Source organism: Meleagris gallopavo, chromosome 4 (assembly GCF_000146605.3).
Source record: "Meleagris gallopavo isolate NT-WF06-2002-E0010 breed Aviagen turkey brand Nicholas breeding stock chromosome 4, Turkey_5.1, whole genome shotgun sequence".
Lineage (NCBI taxonomy): Eukaryota > Metazoa > Chordata > Aves > Galliformes > Phasianidae > Meleagris > Meleagris gallopavo.
This window is the reverse complement of record NC_015014.2, coordinates 61,029,948-61,048,661: the sequence shown is the minus strand read 5'-3', so window position 1 is coordinate 61,048,661 and position 18,714 is coordinate 61,029,948. Positions and strand designations below refer to the sequence as shown.

Below are 18,714 nucleotides of genomic sequence, written 5' to 3'. Positions count from 1 at the left end.
TGATTAGTAAAGAAATAATTTGCCATCCTTTTTATTAGATCCTGAAAATTATTCTACGATAGAATACAGTGGAAGTTCCACACCCTTACACCATCAGATAAAAAGAGCTCATTAAAAGTATTAATATCACTTACACAACGCTGATATCCTAGAAGCCTATTCAGTGAAATAAAGACTGGAAATTGGGTATCCTCTCTACATGGAACAAAGTATCAGGGAGCTACACTTTTGCATGATCTTAAGAATCATGTGGGCCTAAAAGCATTTACTAAACTGTTTTCTGGAGACATAAAGCATTCCTACCATTATGAAATTTTGGACTACAAGCTCCTGAAAAAGTGTTGAGACTTATGTTTGAATGCCTTATAACTTTAAAACTTCAAAACAATGTAGCATACAGTTTTAGATCTGAATTTGATTTACACTATGCTTCTAAATTAGAAGCAGCACATAAAAGTGTCCTGCCAACAGCAGTCCGGTCACCCAGAGTTACTCAGCTTCCCTTCTAGAGACACAGAAAGCCTGACTGCTCAGATCTATTTATTAAATGTTTCACATACTCATAGTAAAGACAAATATATCTACAAATCCTGGAAATACATATTTACTGCATGCTAGTCAAATGGCCAACTTCACTGAGTATTGAACTCTTTGTTTCTGCCAATAACACCTTAAAATTTGAGAATTTGCAGTTAAAGGATAAGTAAACAAAGCTTGATTCAAAAATTAAATAAATCAGCTGACATTCATGTTGGCTTTGAGGATTTTGAGCTGGATCCCATGCCGCCTACAATGCTGTATACAACCAGTCTGACTATATGTTGTAGTCCTGTTATTTTAGTAGGGAAATCATTCCTACTTTAAATTCATGTGAAAGCTGCTCAACTTTTGAATTACAACATCAGAAATGTTACTATGAACAGACATCATTTGTCCTCGGAAAAACAGAATCTGACAATTGCCTTCAGTTTCCTGCTTAAAAAAAACTACACTCACTGTGTTAATTTAAATACAGGTTTCCTTGCAACATGACAAACTTTTGATTAACAATTGTCACTATATTGTAAATGAGAAGTTATACACTGTATAGTAAATAAGAAAGATTCATTGCCAACATTAGGAATAAGGCATGTTTAAAATGCCTACACATTTAAAACATCTTGTATTGGGAACAGAATTAACGTTAACCACAACACAAAAATAAATAGTAAATCTCACTAGTGGAAGTTTAAAACTAAATGGCAGATATCATTGTCAAAGCACAAAGTTTAATTAAACTGAACCTACTTCCATGGTTCATTTCCTTTCTGTTGAAGCATCTGTAACTCGCCAGTAGATCCAGGCAAGTACTGTGCTCATATGAAAAAAAGAATTCTCCCTCTGCTCTCATTACTCACAAGACACATGTAATGAGGGCTTCTGCAGTTTACCCTGACAGCTCTGGTGCACTTGCTTTTCACTGAGGCTTTAGAAAACAGCAAATTAAGAAAAGTGCATGTTGGGTTTCACCTCCTTTTATTAGCATGGTATCACAGCGAAGCAATCTAACCTTGAAAATACAAGGAACATTTTTCTTACAGTGGCTTCAGCCATGAGACAAGGTCTTAAAATGTACTGTGGCTATTACAAGCCAGTAGTAACATCTACTCTGTGTACTGCAAAAACAATAAATGTATTTTACTGCCAATATCCAGGATGCAGAAATTACTTCTACAAAGATTGAGGCCGTATGTCCACTCAAGGATGGCCAGCTGAGCAGAGGACAGGGCCACCCAACCCAGCTGCAGGGATCTCATATATCTGCCTTATTCATGGACTCTGCTCCTTGTTCTGACTGGCACTTTACACTGTTTTCAGAAAGCAGCATCATTGTTACTATTGCCAGCCTATGATTCAGTCTTTACTCTGAACAGAACACAAACAGCTCTCCGTTTTATGGGGTTGCCACTGGAAGACGTGATGTAGGTATGGAAATGCAATTTGTGTCCTGCTTCTGCTGCAGCAAGCCAGGCTCAGCACAGCAGCACCAGCAGATTGGCTCCAACGCAGCACACTGAGAAACTGACGCTGATAAATAACAAACATCACAGTGCTCTCTTACTATAAAAGTCTTGAAATCAGCTCCAAATTTTAAACACAGCCATCTTGGAAAAACTAACATTTTCCCTAAGTCACTGTGTGCAAGTTTCACAACCTTTCCCCCTGTATTCTTTAACACACAGACAGCAGGTATACTACATTTGATTTCTAGTGCATGTGGAAAGATTTCAGTGCATGTAAAATGGTAAGGTCCCCTGATTCTGCACCATTTAATCTTCAGTCTGCTTGACTGCACACCACTGCAATCCACAGGGACCCTGCCATCAGCTGTAAGAAGTCCAGGACCAAGCAACAGGGGGCTTGGAAAAGAGGGTAGATCTAAAGAGTATTGCAAAATCCCTGATTTGCTAACCTCAAAAAATCGCCACCTAGCAGCCACAAATGCACACACAGCATATGCAATATTTTATCTCAAGAATGTTCAGTCATAGGCACCTAAATTAAATATATAGGTATATACCAGGTTATATGCTTGGTGTACTTGTAAGGCTGATTAAAGTAGTTTGGCAGAAATGGTTCAAATATCAAATGTAGTAACTCTACTACATATGCTCTGGTAGATAGATAAAATACAATGCTGATGTTTTATTCTAAAATCAAAATCAACACAAGGACCTTGCACACATGACAATATTCAAACTGACCATATGCTGTTCAGCTTCACCAGACCTAAACAAAAACCCTTAATACTTTTGCTGAGAGGGTCTCCACAAATAACAATCTCTACTATTTTCAGTGCTGACAGCCACAAAACATTGCCTGAGACAAACATCTATTGACTAGTATGTAAACATAATGCTTACTGCCTTTAACAACAGGCTTGTTTTTGGCTAATACAACTTAAAAGTTATCAGCTGTACACTTGGATATATTGGAGTGAAAATATTTATTTGGCTAAAGCTTAGAGCACACTGAATTACATGGAGAAATTTGTTGGGCTGTCACCATATTCTGCAGTAAGATGTTCTATATTCAAACATCAGACAACTGCGATGTAAATGAAAATATTTCGCAGAAGACTATTAGAATTATTTTTCATGTCTTAACTATTGTTGATGGAGACTAGAGAAAGACTCTGGAAAATAATGCTCCCTTTTTGCTGGAAGTATATTGAAATATCTCATTCCATCTTCCTTGTAGGGTTCTGTGAGCACTCTCAGTGGGCAAGGATTGCAAGTTAATGAGTTAAAAAATCTGTAGTAACAGAAGAAAAAAGACCTACTTTAAAAGTGCCTAAACTGTCTATATTTCATTATTCTTGCGCTTACAGCCCAGAAGGCCAGTGGTATCCTAGGTTCCATCAGAAGAAGGGTGACCAGTAGCACAAGGGAGGTGATTGTCCCCCTCTACTCAGTCTTGTGAGGCCCCATCTGGAGTACTGAGTCCAGGTCTGGAGCTCCCAAGAGAGCAAGGATGTGGAGCTTTTGGAGAGGGTTCAGAAGATGGCCATGAAGATGATCAGAGGGCTTGAAGTACCTATCCCATGAAGACAGGCCAAAGGCTTGTTCAGCCTGGAAAAGAGAAGGCTGCAGGGAGACCTCACTGCATCCTTCCAATATATAAAGGGAGTTTATAAACATGAGGGAAATCAACTTTTTACAAGGGCAGATAATCACTGGACAAGGGGAAATGGTTTTAAACTAAAGGAGGGGAAATTTAGATTAGATGCTGGGGAAATTTTTACTGAGAAAGTGGTGAGGTGCTGGAATAGGCTGTCCAAGAAGGTTGTAGGTACCCCATAACCCTGGAGGCATTTAAGGCCTTGGGCAATTTGATCTAGTGCTTGATCTAGTGGTTGGCAACCCTATCTGCAGTAGGGGGGCTTGGAACTTGATGATCCTTGAGGTCCCTTCCAACCAAGCCATTCTATGATTCTAAATGAACTGCCCTCTTATCTGTATCACATCCTTCTTTGTTTTCGTACAATGTATTTTTCACTCAAAAGTATTAAAAAGGACTTTTTTAAAAGCCCAATTCTTTCAAGTAATCAACTTTTTTTTGGAAGAGTTCTTTGACAGCTCCCCCTGACAGCAGGGAAATTGGAACAAAATGATTTTTGAGGTCTCTTTCAACTCAAGCCACTCTAAGAATCTATGTGATTCTATGTCTGATTTCTTCAAACCACAGACTGCCACTGAGAAAAAATTTCATACTGTACCTTAGTTTGTTCAATTTTTTCACAATGTCCTAACAAATACTGCCTCACTAGACACACTTTGCTAAGTGTCTGCAAGAACACCAAAATAACATTTCTTAATGGTCATTCGAAATAATAACTTATATACATACGTTTTAGAATATCAGAATTCCTTTTTCGAAAAATGAACCTGAGTCTTTTCCTTTTTGAAAGTGTGTAATGAAATTTATAGATACTGAACAGACAAGGATGTTACTCATGTCTTTTCAACCCGTGAATTAAATCCAGAGTAACTGAAAATTAAATGGACTAAGCAATAAGCTGACTTCACTGATTTTCATTTTCCTCATTGTAAGGAGTAAGCACAAAGTATGGATTTTGAGAAGTGTATTTGTTTTTAAATATATTTGGCTTTAGCCAACCAGTGATCTGGATATTTATAAAAACTAACTGCAAAAATAGGCTCTTCACCAGGAGATTAATCTGAATAAATGTAGTCTCCATGAAAATCTTCTTACATCAAACCAGTATTGTGACAGACAAAAAAAAAGGAAACATAGAAGTGAAAGTTGGACACAGGAAAGAAAAACTGCCAGGAACTATAGAAATAAAATTTGCATTTGGCATACAAATCTGAATTATAAGAAAATAATAGAATCCATGGATTGAGAGAACATGTGGTTTTACAGGCTGTTTAAAACTTTATTTATTTTTTAAAATTTCCAGAAAAACACCATAAGTGCAAATATAAAAAGCATAAGGAATAGCTTGATATCTCCAAAGGAGCACATCAATCTTCTAAAGCACCTCAACTAAGCAAAAAAAAACCTATTTTAATACCCTTTATACTTGAATTGAGACAAAAAACACTTCTCCAATGGTTACTAAGACTGGAACATTGTAAAAAAAGGTACATATAAAATGATACATCCTGTAAAAACAGATCCAAAATATGAAAATTTATAGTCACTTCTATTAGATTAAGAATGACCTGAGTACTGCATCATAACATACCAAGAAAATATAATAAGCCTAGTTAAACAGAAACATTGACGCTAATTAGAAACAGGATCTCCCAAAATAAACTGCAACTTTAATATTTCAGGCATCAACCTACTGCAGGGAAAAAGTGAAATGTAGTAAAATGATATTCAGAGAAAAGAAAACAGCAAAGAAATGAAATGTTCAGAAAACTCCTGGTTGCTGAAAAACAAGTTAGACATTTCATGGACACACAAGGCAGATGAGAGGAGCATGTATCTTAGTGTTCACTTAGCAAACAAACACTTCTGCAAGCATTTATGCATACTATTTTATCATCTGATTTTCAATGCAGAAAAGAAGCAGTTCTAACCGTTGTTTATTACTTGCCTTATTTTTCTTAACAGTGTGTGAAAGGGTCTGAAGAGTTCAGACATATCTTCTGGCTTGTGGTCCAAGTTTAATGGTCCCTCGGAGTAGACTACAAGGCCACTGCAGTTCAGACGTGCATGAATAGACAAAAATGAAAATTTAATCACACAGAGCAACTGCTGGTTGAGGAATCAGAAATGAAACTGCACATAAATATTAGAACTATACTCAAGTTACTGAATTTTCATACTGCTGTCTTGTCTTATTCACCTCTATTAGAACTAAATGTTACTTAAAGCAGCAGGAGAAAGATCCCCTTCCCTCCATCCCATGCTCCTAAAGCATGGGAGAAAGAGCAATGGAAGCCGAAGAAAAAGAAATTGATTTTAATTCACTGTTGCAGGTGGACCAAAAAAAAAAAAAGAATAAACCAAGAAATTGATTATTATTAGGTAAGTTGGGGAAGAATCACTGGCTTGACAGTGATTACTAATTACTAATAGCTTTTTCTTTCAAGTCTAAATCATTTCTAGGCAATAAAGATGACTTGAACTCTTGTTTTTCTGCCTTTAAGTATAACCTGGTGGTATAGTAACAGGAACTAGAAAAGCCACACATTAAGTTACATAGAACACATTTTGATAATAGCATGCTTTTAAATGAACTCTGTACTTGTAAAATTTCCCTGGGAAAAGGTCAGTTCCCAAATAAATGCATGTACTTCACTGAAAATACCTAACTAGTTGTGTTAGAAAACACTACACTAGTAGTGATGAAACCCATCTGCCATACTGGCTGAGAGAGTGGATCCCACCAACATCATGCATGTTGCTCATAGCTATTTAATCCTCTGCCCATTGCAAAAACAACTTTTATTTCTCAAAGGTAAATGGGTTTTGTTCTCATCTCCAGATTATATATCACAAAATCACTGAAACACAGGAACTGGAAGGGATCTCAACATACCATCGAGTTCAAATCCCTGCTAAAGCAGGTACCCTACAATAGGTTGCACAGGTAGGCATCCAGCCAGGTCTTGAATATCTCCATAGAAGGAGACTCCACAACCTGTCTGGACAACCTGTTACAGTGCTCTGTCACCCTCATTGTAAAGAATTTCCTCCACATGTTAGTACAGAGCTTCCTGTGTTCAAGTTTTAGGCTGTTATTCCTTGTCCTACTGCTACACACCACCAAGAAGAGCCTGACCTCATCCATTTGCCTCCCACCTCCCTTTTAGACATTTATAAACATTTATTAGATCTCCTCTCAGTCTTCCCTTGGCTGAATAGATCCAAGTTTCTCAGCCTTTCTTCATACAGGAGATGCTCCAGACCTTAATCATCTTTGTGGTTCTCCACTGGACTCCTTCTAGGAGATCCCTGTTTTTTTTGAACTAGGGAGTCCAGAACTGGATACAGTAGTCTAAATGTGGCTTCACCAGAGCAGAGTAGGGGGGGAGCATAACTTCCCTCAACCTGCTGGCCATGCTCTTTTTAATGTACCCCGGGACACCATTGGCCTTCTTGGCCATCAGGGGACACTGGTGGCTCATGGCCAACCTGTTGTCCAACAGGACCCCCAAGTCCTCTACAGGGCTCCTTTCCAGCAGGTCATCTCCTAACCTGTACTGATGCATGAGGTTATTCCTCCCCAGGTGCAAGACTTTACACTTGCTCTTGTTAAATCTCATCAGGTTCCTCCTGCCCAACTTTCCAGTCTTTTCAGGTCTTGGTGTCTTCTATTCACTTGTTCACTCGCAAGCACCTTGCACAGCCACCTAAAGCTTTCTAAAATACACTAGCAATGCTGCTGTCACAGGTAATACAAAACCCACTGAAGTATTTTAATTTTTTTTTTAAAAAAGACCATCTGGGAAATACTGCTCTTTGTCTTCTGTTTATAAACTTCAAGTCTGGCTTACGCCCCGGTACCAGGATAGTACTGTAGTCTCCCATCAGGCTGGAAGATGGCCATTGAAAAATTCAGAATTGTCAAGGCAACAGAAAGTTCAAGAAATCTGACTAATGAACTTGATTAACCTTGCTCTGGGGGCTGGTGCTCTGAGGGCAGGAGCAGGGAGGGGGGAGAAGTGGAGCAAGAAGCAATTTGTTTCTTTTGCAAGTTTGTGTGTGTGTGTGTGTGTGTGTGTGTGCGCGCGCATCTTAATACAAATTATCCTGTTACCAAGGATACATACTTTTTTGTTTTTATTTTAAGCTTTATGAGCTTCAACAAGAAGACTGACACAAAGCAACACAGTTATCACTGACTCATGTAGTAATGTTCTGCCTGAACGTCCCTTCTTTCTGAGTAGAAGCTAGAGACTGCTTCTGCTGAACTTCAAGCAGACAAAACATCATTCTTTCACTAGTTTCTAGGTTCTCTTTCTTTAGAGCTTGATTCTAAGAAGAAATAGGAAAATATAAGAAATAGAAAAGGGCTACAGCTCTACATAGAATGATTGCGAAAAGGTCTCTATTTGATACCTTTGAAAGAGTTCTGATCCAAGCTTGAAACTAGCTGTACCATGGAACGAAATAAAAACTGCAAAAAAAGTGTATCTTAGTATTTCTTACTAAATTCAAAATTCATTGACACTTGTTAACACACAATGCAACACACAATGTGTACAGCAAGCCAATGTCTGAAAAGAAATCGTAAGGGAAAATGACTCTGAAAATGACTCCTTAAAGAAAAGCCTTGCTAGTAGAGGATCGAAGGAAGCAAGCACTTCTCCTTGCCCTAGATGCATACTACATAGATTATATAACACCAACAACACAGCAATGTGAAATGAGAGACAGATGCAACTCAAAGGCTTCTCCTTTCACAGTCCAAATAAAAGGCTTGCAGTTCTTTGAGACACCATAAGGATGGTGTAATTTTCCTGCATAACTTTGCATGGCAGTGATTTATTTTCAAGTCACCAGATACTCGGGAACAGTTAAATTGATATATTTTCTCTCTCTCTGTCCTTCTTTGTAGCTTGGGATTGGCAATGCATGTGTTTTCCAGAGAGCCTTTGGTTTTCCACTGAGCGATTATGTTCTTATTTGTGTCCTCCAAGAGCTTCAGATTGCATTCTCACATTCATGCTGTCTTTTGATAATCAGATTATTACTGTTATTTTCATTAGAACATCACTTACAAAGAATATCCTGTTTAAGAGAAACAATGAGCCACAGGGATTTCCAGAAGAACGCTACACTCAGGATTTGAGGCTTCTTATTCCCCTACTACCACTATACTGCTCCTATACTACTTTTATTAGCTAACTTTAAAACATTCCCAGTGGTAAAATATTTAAAATGTACTGGCTTTACTCCAGAGAAACTGCTGTCTTATTAAATCAGGAACAAAATGCACTTGACCTGATCAATCTTGAAAAAACTGTGAGAAGCAAAAAATCTGTTTTAATTCAGTTGTTGGAACGATCATTACAGTTGGACCGGGTCCAGAGGAGGGCTACTAAGATGATCAGAGGGCTGGAGCACCTCTCCTGTGAAGAAAGGTTGAGGGAACAGGGCTTGTTTAGATTGGAGAAGAGAAGGCTCCAGGGAGACCTCATTGTGCCCTTCCAGTACTTGAAGGGAGCGTATAAACAGGACGGGGAACAAGGGTGGACAATGATAGGAAAAGGGGGAACAGTTTTAAACTGAGACAGGGAAAATTTAGGTTAGATATTAGGAGGACGTTCTTAACACAGAAGATGGTGACACACTGGAACAGGTTGCCCAAGGAGGTTGTGGATGCCCCATCCCTGGAGGCATTGAAGGCCAGGCTGGATGTGGCTCTGGGCAGCCTGGTCTGGTGGTTGGTGACCCTAAACATAGCAGGGGAGTTGAAACTTGATGATCATTGTAGTCCTTTTCAACCCAGGCCATTCTATGATTCTATGATACAGGGTACAAATTCATACAACAGTTTATACTTATTAATACTTTCCTTGCAAGAGATTTAAACGAACTCACTGGTCGCAATGTACTCAGCTTGTTATGACAGTTTCTATCAGATCTTGACTAACTAAGAAAAACACACAATAACTAATAAATATGTTTGCTTTTCAGAACAAGCTACATTATTTTTGAGTGACAGAATATCTGCTTTCAAAAAGAACTTTTTTTGACAACATGGCATTCTATATACTGATGTTCTTGATTCACCATTCAAATACTATTTTTTTCTGAAGGATGACCAGCCAGTAGTTCTAGTACCCTGCTTTCTATAGCCCACCTCTTCTTCTCTTTCTTTTTGCTCTTGACCTTCTACAATAAACTGGCAATGACTCTTCTTAAACAAACATTCTCTCTTTTCTGTAAGAAAATGCAAGAAAACTCAGGTGAAAGAAAATTTGTCAACATTCGGAGCCAAGTTTTCTAAATCTTAAATCATTTTGTAATTGAACAGAAATGAAGCAAAATAGTTAACAGAATTACTTACCATACAATGGCTAATCTTGGAATAGTAAACATTAAAGCTGGTTCATAGTCATCAATCATATCTTGAGTGAGGTATCCAAGCCTTAAGGCTCTAAGCAGAAGAATAAATTGATTTAGCAAGAGATTAGACTCACACAGAAACCATTTCAACAAGAAAACAATCTGAAAATAATGTTGTGAGGTAAGCCCAAATGACTGTTGCAGTCTCCACTGTAAAAAATAATATAAGAAAAAAATATTTCAACATTAAAAGCATTTAAGATTATCCAAAACCAAAATAATTTTTACGCCACTTTCCCTTCTTATTCACTTTTTCATGACTGTTTTCACTTGTTATTGGATAATACTGGTGGTTATGGGCTTGCAAGCAAAATATTTCTAAAATAACATGAAGTATTTCTTTGCATTTTAATTAAAATTTGCTAAAATCTTTTCGGTCAAAACACACTAAGATTACAAACATAACTAAAAGAAGTTAAATAAGGAAACAGTTATCAGAACCCCTCATCATTCCCTAATAACTCTTCTACCTTAAGACCCTTTTAGGACTGAAACCCTATTTTTTAACTTTTTAAGGCTTTTCAACTTGACAAGATTTTCAAGTTTCTAGTTTCTTCATAGTTTCTTAATTGCTTTATAAGTTTCCTAAATTTGTCTACATAACTGTGAAAGATGACAACCAAATGGCACATTGCTGCAGCTGATAGAGTTGTTCCTGAGCAGAATAGAATTAACAGCTTCCTCTTCTTCTTTATCTGTACTTCTATTCCCAAAGGCAATAAAATGACCACAGCTTGCTTGGTACTAGCACTAGATGGACTTATTTGATATGTGACTAACTACAATTTCTACATTCTTTCCTACAGTCCACTGCCAGATTATCCAAAGCTGCAAAAGACAAGCCACGATTTTCCTCTGAATGGGCAAATATATGGTATTTATATTCATACTTGTTGCACACATTCTTGACTGAATTATCATGAACTGTTGATGTCTTAAACAGATTTAGCCCATTTAAATGCTAACTCTTTGTTCACACAGCTACAACTAGCCACACCAACAATATCACAAGATTATTGCCTTTTCTTTTATAACCAAATGAAAACACTTGTACCTGGCAAGCCTGCATAATATTTTTTACGTTTGTAGTTGGATACTTGCTAGGAAAGCATTTAGCCAATACTTTTATCATGCTTCTTAAAGGCTACTGGTAAAGTATTTCTAGAAAAGTTCAGATTGAAAGCTGAATGCTTCAATGCTATGAGGCATTGAAATGAAAAACTAGGAATTAATTGAATTGCTTACCTCTCCACAGTTTCACAAAAAAGTACGATTACCTCCTGTTGTACATAATATTCTTTTGGAGACTTCACAGGTACCATAGCCGACACATAACTGCAAAGATTAGAAAATAGTCAGTGTACAACTTTTTTTACATGACTTACCAATTCAGACCGTAAATAAAAACAAACCTAGGCCAAATCACCATGGAAATATAACATTTCCTAAACCACTTTATATCTGAGAGCTCTCACTACAAAAACTGCACAGGGTAAGAAGCTTTATGAAATGCAGCTGATTTACTTATTGCAAATTGAGGTAATACATCTCAAAATTAATTTATACGTGTAAATACACACGTCACACAATTGGAACTTCATTCTCAATGGCACAGGGAGACAGGTCCTACAAAGATCTTTATTACCACATCTTGACAATAGAAGAGTTGATGCTACATTTCACAGAGAAAAAAAAAAACAACTCTAAAATACATATCTTATCTGAAAGGTTTCAGTTGAAATTCTATTAGTGAAATTCATTTATTCAGCACAGACACAATTTAGGAGACTTTAAAAGTTGGCCTCATTTCTATGTGGGATTATATCCAGAAGCCCTAATGGACAAGGCAAGAAACACCAGTAGAAGGAAGTGGTTTTCTGTCATATTATCCAAACAGTATTTGAGGACTACACGCAATGTAGAAAGGAATAAAGTTGCTTCAGAAAACAATGGCAAATAAAACTGCTGTATGTACACAGGTTTGAACAGGTCAACTGTGCAGAATCAGTGACCGATTGTCACTTGTGTCTGCATGAAAGTCACACTTAGAAAATGTTTTCAATCAGTGATTTTAATGTTTCGCAATACAACAACATATTTATAGTTTTCTGAATAAAATAAATGAGTAAAATAAAAGAGTTTACAAACACTGAGGTACAACAAACTGTAACGGAAAACAGTATATTCTGGGAAATACTCCTAAGAAAAAATTAAGATCGCATCCAAGAAAAACAGTTCTGCTAAAGGTAGGAGCAGCTGTATTAGATCCATTGATATTCTTGCTCAGGATCCTGTCTCTAAACCAGCACCTCATACTTCTACGAGACATACAGGAAGCTGGCTTAAATCATGCAGCACAATACAAGACTCAGTCAATAGGATCTTTAACCCAATAAGTAGTTATTTTTCTAACCCCAGAAGCAATTATTTTTATTTCTGCCATAAACCTCCAAGCCATAATTCTATCACAAGCTTTTAAATCAATACGTTCTTGACTTTAATTATGGCTCATGTGTAAAAGCATTTCCTTCATCAGATTTCCATTTGCCTTCTTAAATTCAGAGTACATCCCACTTTTATCCCTTAGAGGAGAGGGAGCAAAATCTCATAATCTCTATACTGTTTGTTATCATAAATATTTTTTTAATGTCTCTTACTTGTCACCTCTTCTCTGACAAAGAAAACATTATGGGAAGAGATTTATGGCTTCCTTTTGTGTTTTGGATAACCTCCCTCAAACGCCATATGCCAGCATGCAAATGGAAGATTACAGCTGACTTGCAGAGAGCAAATGCCATTTGCTAAAAAAGCTATTTAATTTTCTATTATTGCTACAGTGGAAGAGAAAAATATAACAACATAGCACATTACTGAAGAATTCAACTGCCGTGATAAAAAAAATATAGATTTTTTTTTTTTCTAGAAAAAGAAAACAGAAAAAAATAGCCAGCTTCCAAAAAACAAAAAGTAAGAAACAATGACAGGGAAATGGTCTCAATGCATTTACTTTGGATACGTTACCTTAATTCAAATTCAGCAAAAAGGACATCAAAATGCTTGAGTGAATCTTTCATTTTTTCAGTGTAGAGGTTCAAATCTCTCAAGGCCTGGTCACGTATGATATTTCTAACTTCCTCTAGGCTGCGGGTCAGATCCTTGGCCAGTGGTCTCATTGCCATACTCTCAATTTCCCTATTCATAATAATTGAGCCAGCAGCCAGACACTATGAAAACACATTGAGAGAGAAAATATTTTATAAAGTTAATTTCATGTTAACAAAAGCAGAAGATATTTGATACTGTGACCAGGGGTAGGGGTTAGCCTCATTTGTTGCTAACTGTTAAATAACTCAAAGATTTAAAACTGATATGCTGAGAGTCCTAAGACTTCACCCAAAAGGTCAGGGGGCAGCTCAGTCAAGGAGATAAAAGAGTGAGAGGAAGGTCAGCAGATGAACTTACAGAATGCTCTCCCCCGACTAACAAGGAAATCTGTAATAGAATGTATCCTTGGTGTGTGCATGGATTGCTTGCAGAAAAGGGACACAAATGCAGATTAAATATGATCAATGGACTGCTTAAATTCAGGCTGGACTGCTTCAATTTATAAAATAAATCCACCCTTACAAAAAGGAAATAAATTCTGCTTAAGAGATTCCTTCCTCTGACTAGCTCAGAGCCACTGAACGTATACTTTTACTTGAACATATTAACAAAACTTTTTTTTTTTCCCCAATAATAAAAATAAGTTACTTAATAATCTTTGCTCTTGGCTTTGTTCCCTTACAGATAGTTTAGAAGACAGATTAGAAGACAAGAAGCACAGACATAAGTTCTCCAAGCTGTATTAACAGAAATATTTTCTTTAACTGAAAATGTAGAGGTTTGTTTTAACCTAAATTCTCGTTTTATTCTTTTCAAATTCCCCTCTGCAGCTCTGTGTCACTGCTCCTCCCCCCTGCACTCTGTGGAGGGACCATTTCCGCAGCCCTGGATGGAGGAGGGGCAGTCCCAGCACTGATCAGCAGCCACATTTCTGCTTTACCAATTGCATTGTTTCTTCTTTTAAGCCAAAGCAAGACAAGATAATGAACCTATAGGCTCTCTTAGCCTGATGACTGAAAGTGTCCACACTGACAGGACACGAGTACTGTGTGTAACTTCAGCACCGCATACATTACATCTCCAAAACCAATAGGACAGCTCAGACCACAATGAAAGTTTGAACTGGAAAGATTACAAGTATGAGCTTTGGGAGGAAGTTTTTTTTCTCCTAGAAGATAGTGGCTAACTCAGTGATTCCCACAGCATCTTCCACCACGCACTCAAAGAGAGGTTATTACCTTCATTGAGATTTTTCCTGTTTGTTTCTGCAATCCCAGTTTGTTAGTCCCTTAGAAGAGAAAAATAATGGGACTCACAGGGATTCAATATGAAAGATGGCCATGCTTGCAATGGGGGAAGATTGGAGCTTGATGATCCTTGAAGTCCTTTCCAATCTGGACCATTCTGTGACTCTGTGAAAGGTTTTATAAGGAATTACCCCATCTTATTCTCTCTAACTACCAAGGAAGGGCTACTAAGTCAACGTAGCAGACATCCTCAGCATTTTAAAACTGAGCTGGGTGCCATCTGGATGAATGTAGGTAAGGTCACATCTTAAGATGAAGAAAAACTGCTGCTTTCACTGCTGAGCACAGGATTATAAAGCACTGATACTGCAAATTCCTTTTGTAAATTCTGTCCAGGACAACCCCAACCCAAAGGAGCCCACTATTAACAACTGCCAACGAAATCTTCAGAAACAGAACACACAGAGATATATTGGACACAAAAAGACAGGATCTGCTGATATAAAAGGAAAGGAGGCACTGGTAGAGGTTAACAGCAGAAGCTGAGGGATTGCTTCAAGTAGAAAAGATGCAAAGCTGAAAATACCACAAGGTGCTGTTATGTGCTGAGATGCCTACTTCTCCTCTACCTTAACAAAAGCACTGTGCTTAAAGTCATCTCAAGTCTAGCAGACCTGAAGATAGTAAATTTATCATAAAGATGTCATAGTGATTTTTTTAGCCAACAGATATCAGTATTAATGAATAAGTACCTTATAGACCACATTCTTTTTACTAATTCTTCAGGCTTCTCTTGGTTAATATAATTGTGGCTTACTTACTATAAAATCCCCTGCTCCTATAGGATGCTGTGAAAGTAGGTCTTTGAGAGAAACCAGGTAAGAGAAGGAAATGTTCAATGTTTTGCACAGAATCCATCATATTTTCCACATATGTATAGAATGAGTACATTAAGTAATGTCAGCAGAACAAAATTCTGCATGTTTAATTAGTTAATACAAATACACACACACATTACAAGAAAATGGCAGCATACACTTAAGTTTTGCACAAGAACTTTTCTCCTGAGAAAATTTCCTTATATCCCTTTGCTTCTAAGGCTTTCAAAAGCATGAGCTGTGAGATGGCCTATCTGGATAAAATTCATAAAGAATAGAAATCAGATGCTAATTCAAAAAAGATCAGTTTTTATAAGGTGGTCATATCGACAGCAAAGAATTACAAAAATCTGTTCCCAATAACCAAAGCCATAGTGAAAGAATCCCCTTCCAGTATGCATTCACAGCAAGTTCTCAAAGATCTCTTTCCACAACTCTGTAACTAGATGGACCATCTTCAAAGAAGTCACAGGGTATGTATTAAATTCCAACTGCAAGCTTTATACAACAAAAATTTGTCCATTAATCCCAAGTAAAAGAAATACAAGAGACTTACTTCTGCTCCAAACCAAAGCTGTCCTGCAAGGTTATCATGGCGTATTTCTTCTGGAAACTTAACACAAAAATCTCGGTTGGCCCGTTCATGAGGAATGCATTCATCCATGATTTGATTTATGATGTTCAAAACATTATCCTGAAGAAAAACACAAGATAACATATAAACTGTTCCAAAGAAATTCCAAACATTTTTTTTTCCTAATTTTTAATGAATTTATTAGTGAGACTCCAAATAAGTAAGGTAGAAAATGCAGTATGTAACCCACAAGGTCATCATACACATGCACCCCCTTTGGTGAAGAAAAGCACAATATTGCTTGGAAGAAACTGTATAATCACAAAATACCCCCGAGATGGAAGGGACCTATAAGAATCATGAAGTTCAGCCCCATTCAGGACCACCCAAAGGAAGAGTAGGAATCTACTTTTTGTAGTTTTCTGATTGTTTCTCAGACTCACTTCACTTAACTTTGAGTACTTTAGTGGGACTTCTGATGAGGAGGAATGACTTAAAGACCTTCTTACCTCCGGCTATCTATCTGCAAGATACTGGCAAATCAGCTAGAAGTACAAGTAAATTAGATTTCTTTCATTTCCTCTCAGCAGCCCCAGTGACATGCATTCCATTCTTCCTGAAAAGAATGCCCTACAGAGTGACCTGGAGCCATATAAGAAATTGATTTATGTTGTGATAGTCAGGGTTGTGTAAACTTGAGTTTGCCCCAGAAATAGAGACAAGGAGGTTTCACCACTCCAGCCCCCAATGGGCAAAAGCTGGCACTCCTCTGTGCCTTCCAGACCATCCAGGAGGATGTGGGGACACAGCACTAATTAGAAAGTGCTTAGTAATGGCTCTAACCTACCTCTGGAGCAGGACAAAGAACAAAGTGCTCTAACCAGCTTCTTGATATGCAGAAAATAATCTGTATACATTGACTTGAGAAGATAATTTTCACACAACCCTTTTGGGTACTGCAAGGAATTTAATTACCATAATAAAGGTAGACTCAGAGCACGGGGAAGGCTGAGTGCTTTCATTATAAAGATGCTTTGTTTGTCTCGGGCTTTTTGCTCTATTTACAGAATTCACATTCTACTTAAAATATTTTTCAAGCAAATAAAAACAAATCTGTCATGTATAGAACTGTTTAACAGGCAGAATTGCTTTGAGAGTGCTCTTCGCTGTTGTATCTTTCTCTGCATTTAAAAAAAACAACAGAGGACGAGAATTTTAAATAAAGCTGCCTCTTCTGTACGCTCCCCAGTGAGAAAAAACAAAACCTACTCTTAAGTAAAATAAATAAATAAATAAATAAAAATCTATATTTTTTGTAATTCCAGTGCAGACTGCTGGTAGTGCTCTTGCCACAACATAATCTTAGTATCAATCCTATAACCACAAACTCCATCCAAAAAATAAACAAATCAACCAATTATGAGCGGCAATATTTATTACACAACCATATATGGTATTTTATCTATTGCTGTAATTATTGAAGCACTATTATATGAATGTGTCTAGCTTATTTAAACACATGAAACTACTAGAGAGCGTGCAAAGGAGGGCGACAATGATGGAGAAGGCTCTAGAGGGTGAGATGTGTGAGCAGTGGCTGAGGGCCCTTGGTTTGTTCAGCCCAAAGCAGAGGAGCTGAGGGGAGGCCTCATGGCAGCTGCAGCTCCTCACAGGGAGCTGAGGGCAGCGCTGAGCTCTGCTCTGTGTGACAGTGACAGGGCCTGAGGGAACGGCACGGAGCTGTGTCAGTGGAAGGGCGGGTGGGGGTTAGGGAAAAGGTCTGCACCAAGGGTGGTGGGCATGGAACGGGCTGCCCAGGGCAGTGGGCACAGCCCTGAGCTGCTGGAGTCACTTATTTAGCATTTGGTCAACGCTCACAGACATCGGGTCTGAATTTGAGGTGGTCCTGTAAGGAGACAGGAGTTGGGCTCAGTGATTCTACAGGACCCCTTTCAGCTCAGGCTATTGCATGAAGATGCCCGCACCAGGCTTGGCACTGGCACTCTTGGCCACTTGCTGAAGGAGCAGCAGCCTGCCACCACTTGCCTTCCTCTGGGTAAACTGGACTGAATTATGTGCAAATTAATAGGTAGCATCAGGGTGACGAAGGCAGATTAATGGCAAGTTACTATTTTCCTTCCTCCCTTCTCCTCCTCCTTCTCAGTTCTGTATAATACAGATGTAGATAAAAGGATCAGTAGAAATGCAATGTCTTAATTCCTTCTAGGTAGTACTCTCCCCACATCATTATACAGGCAAGATCTAGCTGGGAAACCAAAATATTTTGAATGTAGGTCACACAAGGAAATCAGCTCCTAAACCATTTATTTCACTTCTCAAAGTAACAGAGCAAAGAGCAGAACTGAGGTTTATAACATATAAATTGGAGAAAGTCACAACTCACTCGTGATGTATTTTAAATCAGTTACAACTGATCTATTTCAAGTGCAGGTGCTTTGTCTGTAGCTCTCTATTGGCTCCAGAGCAACAGAAGTTGGCACATCAGAATGAAAAAAGCAAGATTTCTGTTTTCAGGGTATTGGTATAAGTTTGCAAAGATCTTTTAATCTCTGCATCAATTCAGTATTAAAAGTAACCCTACCAGCTGAATTTTTACAATGGCTGCATAAAATGTAATAACATATATTAAAGCAGGGAACTCAGAAAAGAATTGCATTTGAATCTGATTTGTATCAGTTTAAATAATCCAGTCCAATTTTAGTTTAGGACATGATATTCCAACTGATTTTACTTGGCACCAAACTTGAATATGAGAAAGTATAGTTTCCCATTTCTTGTTTTCTAAGAAGCTGCACAG

The 18,714-nt window shown here is 37.8% G+C and overlaps 1 protein-coding gene across 2 annotated transcripts in view; it reads right to left on the bottom strand.

Annotated features, from left to right (window-relative positions):
* The window catches only part of LOC100541754 (lateral signaling target protein 2 homolog), a 46,013-nt gene that overhangs the window by 11,689 nt on the left and 15,610 nt on the right, over nucleotides 1-18,714 (bottom strand). Inside the window, exons 2-6 of one of the 2 annotated variants that reach the window (XM_010710456.3) lie at nucleotides 15,879-16,016; nucleotides 13,114-13,316; nucleotides 11,338-11,427; nucleotides 10,034-10,123; nucleotides 5,609-5,710 (exon numbers count right to left, since the gene is read on the bottom strand). In XM_010710456.3, the coding sequence (XP_010708758.1) occupies nucleotides 5,609-5,710; nucleotides 10,034-10,123; nucleotides 11,338-11,427; nucleotides 13,114-13,316; nucleotides 15,879-15,986 (593 nt within the window). In that variant the 5' untranslated portion in view covers nucleotides 15,987-16,016. Of the gene's footprint in view, nucleotides 1-5,608; nucleotides 5,711-9,826; nucleotides 9,907-10,033; nucleotides 10,124-11,337; nucleotides 11,428-13,113; nucleotides 13,317-15,878; nucleotides 16,017-18,714 lie in introns of those variants that run through there. The other variant, XM_019614996.2, reaches the window with a different exon arrangement.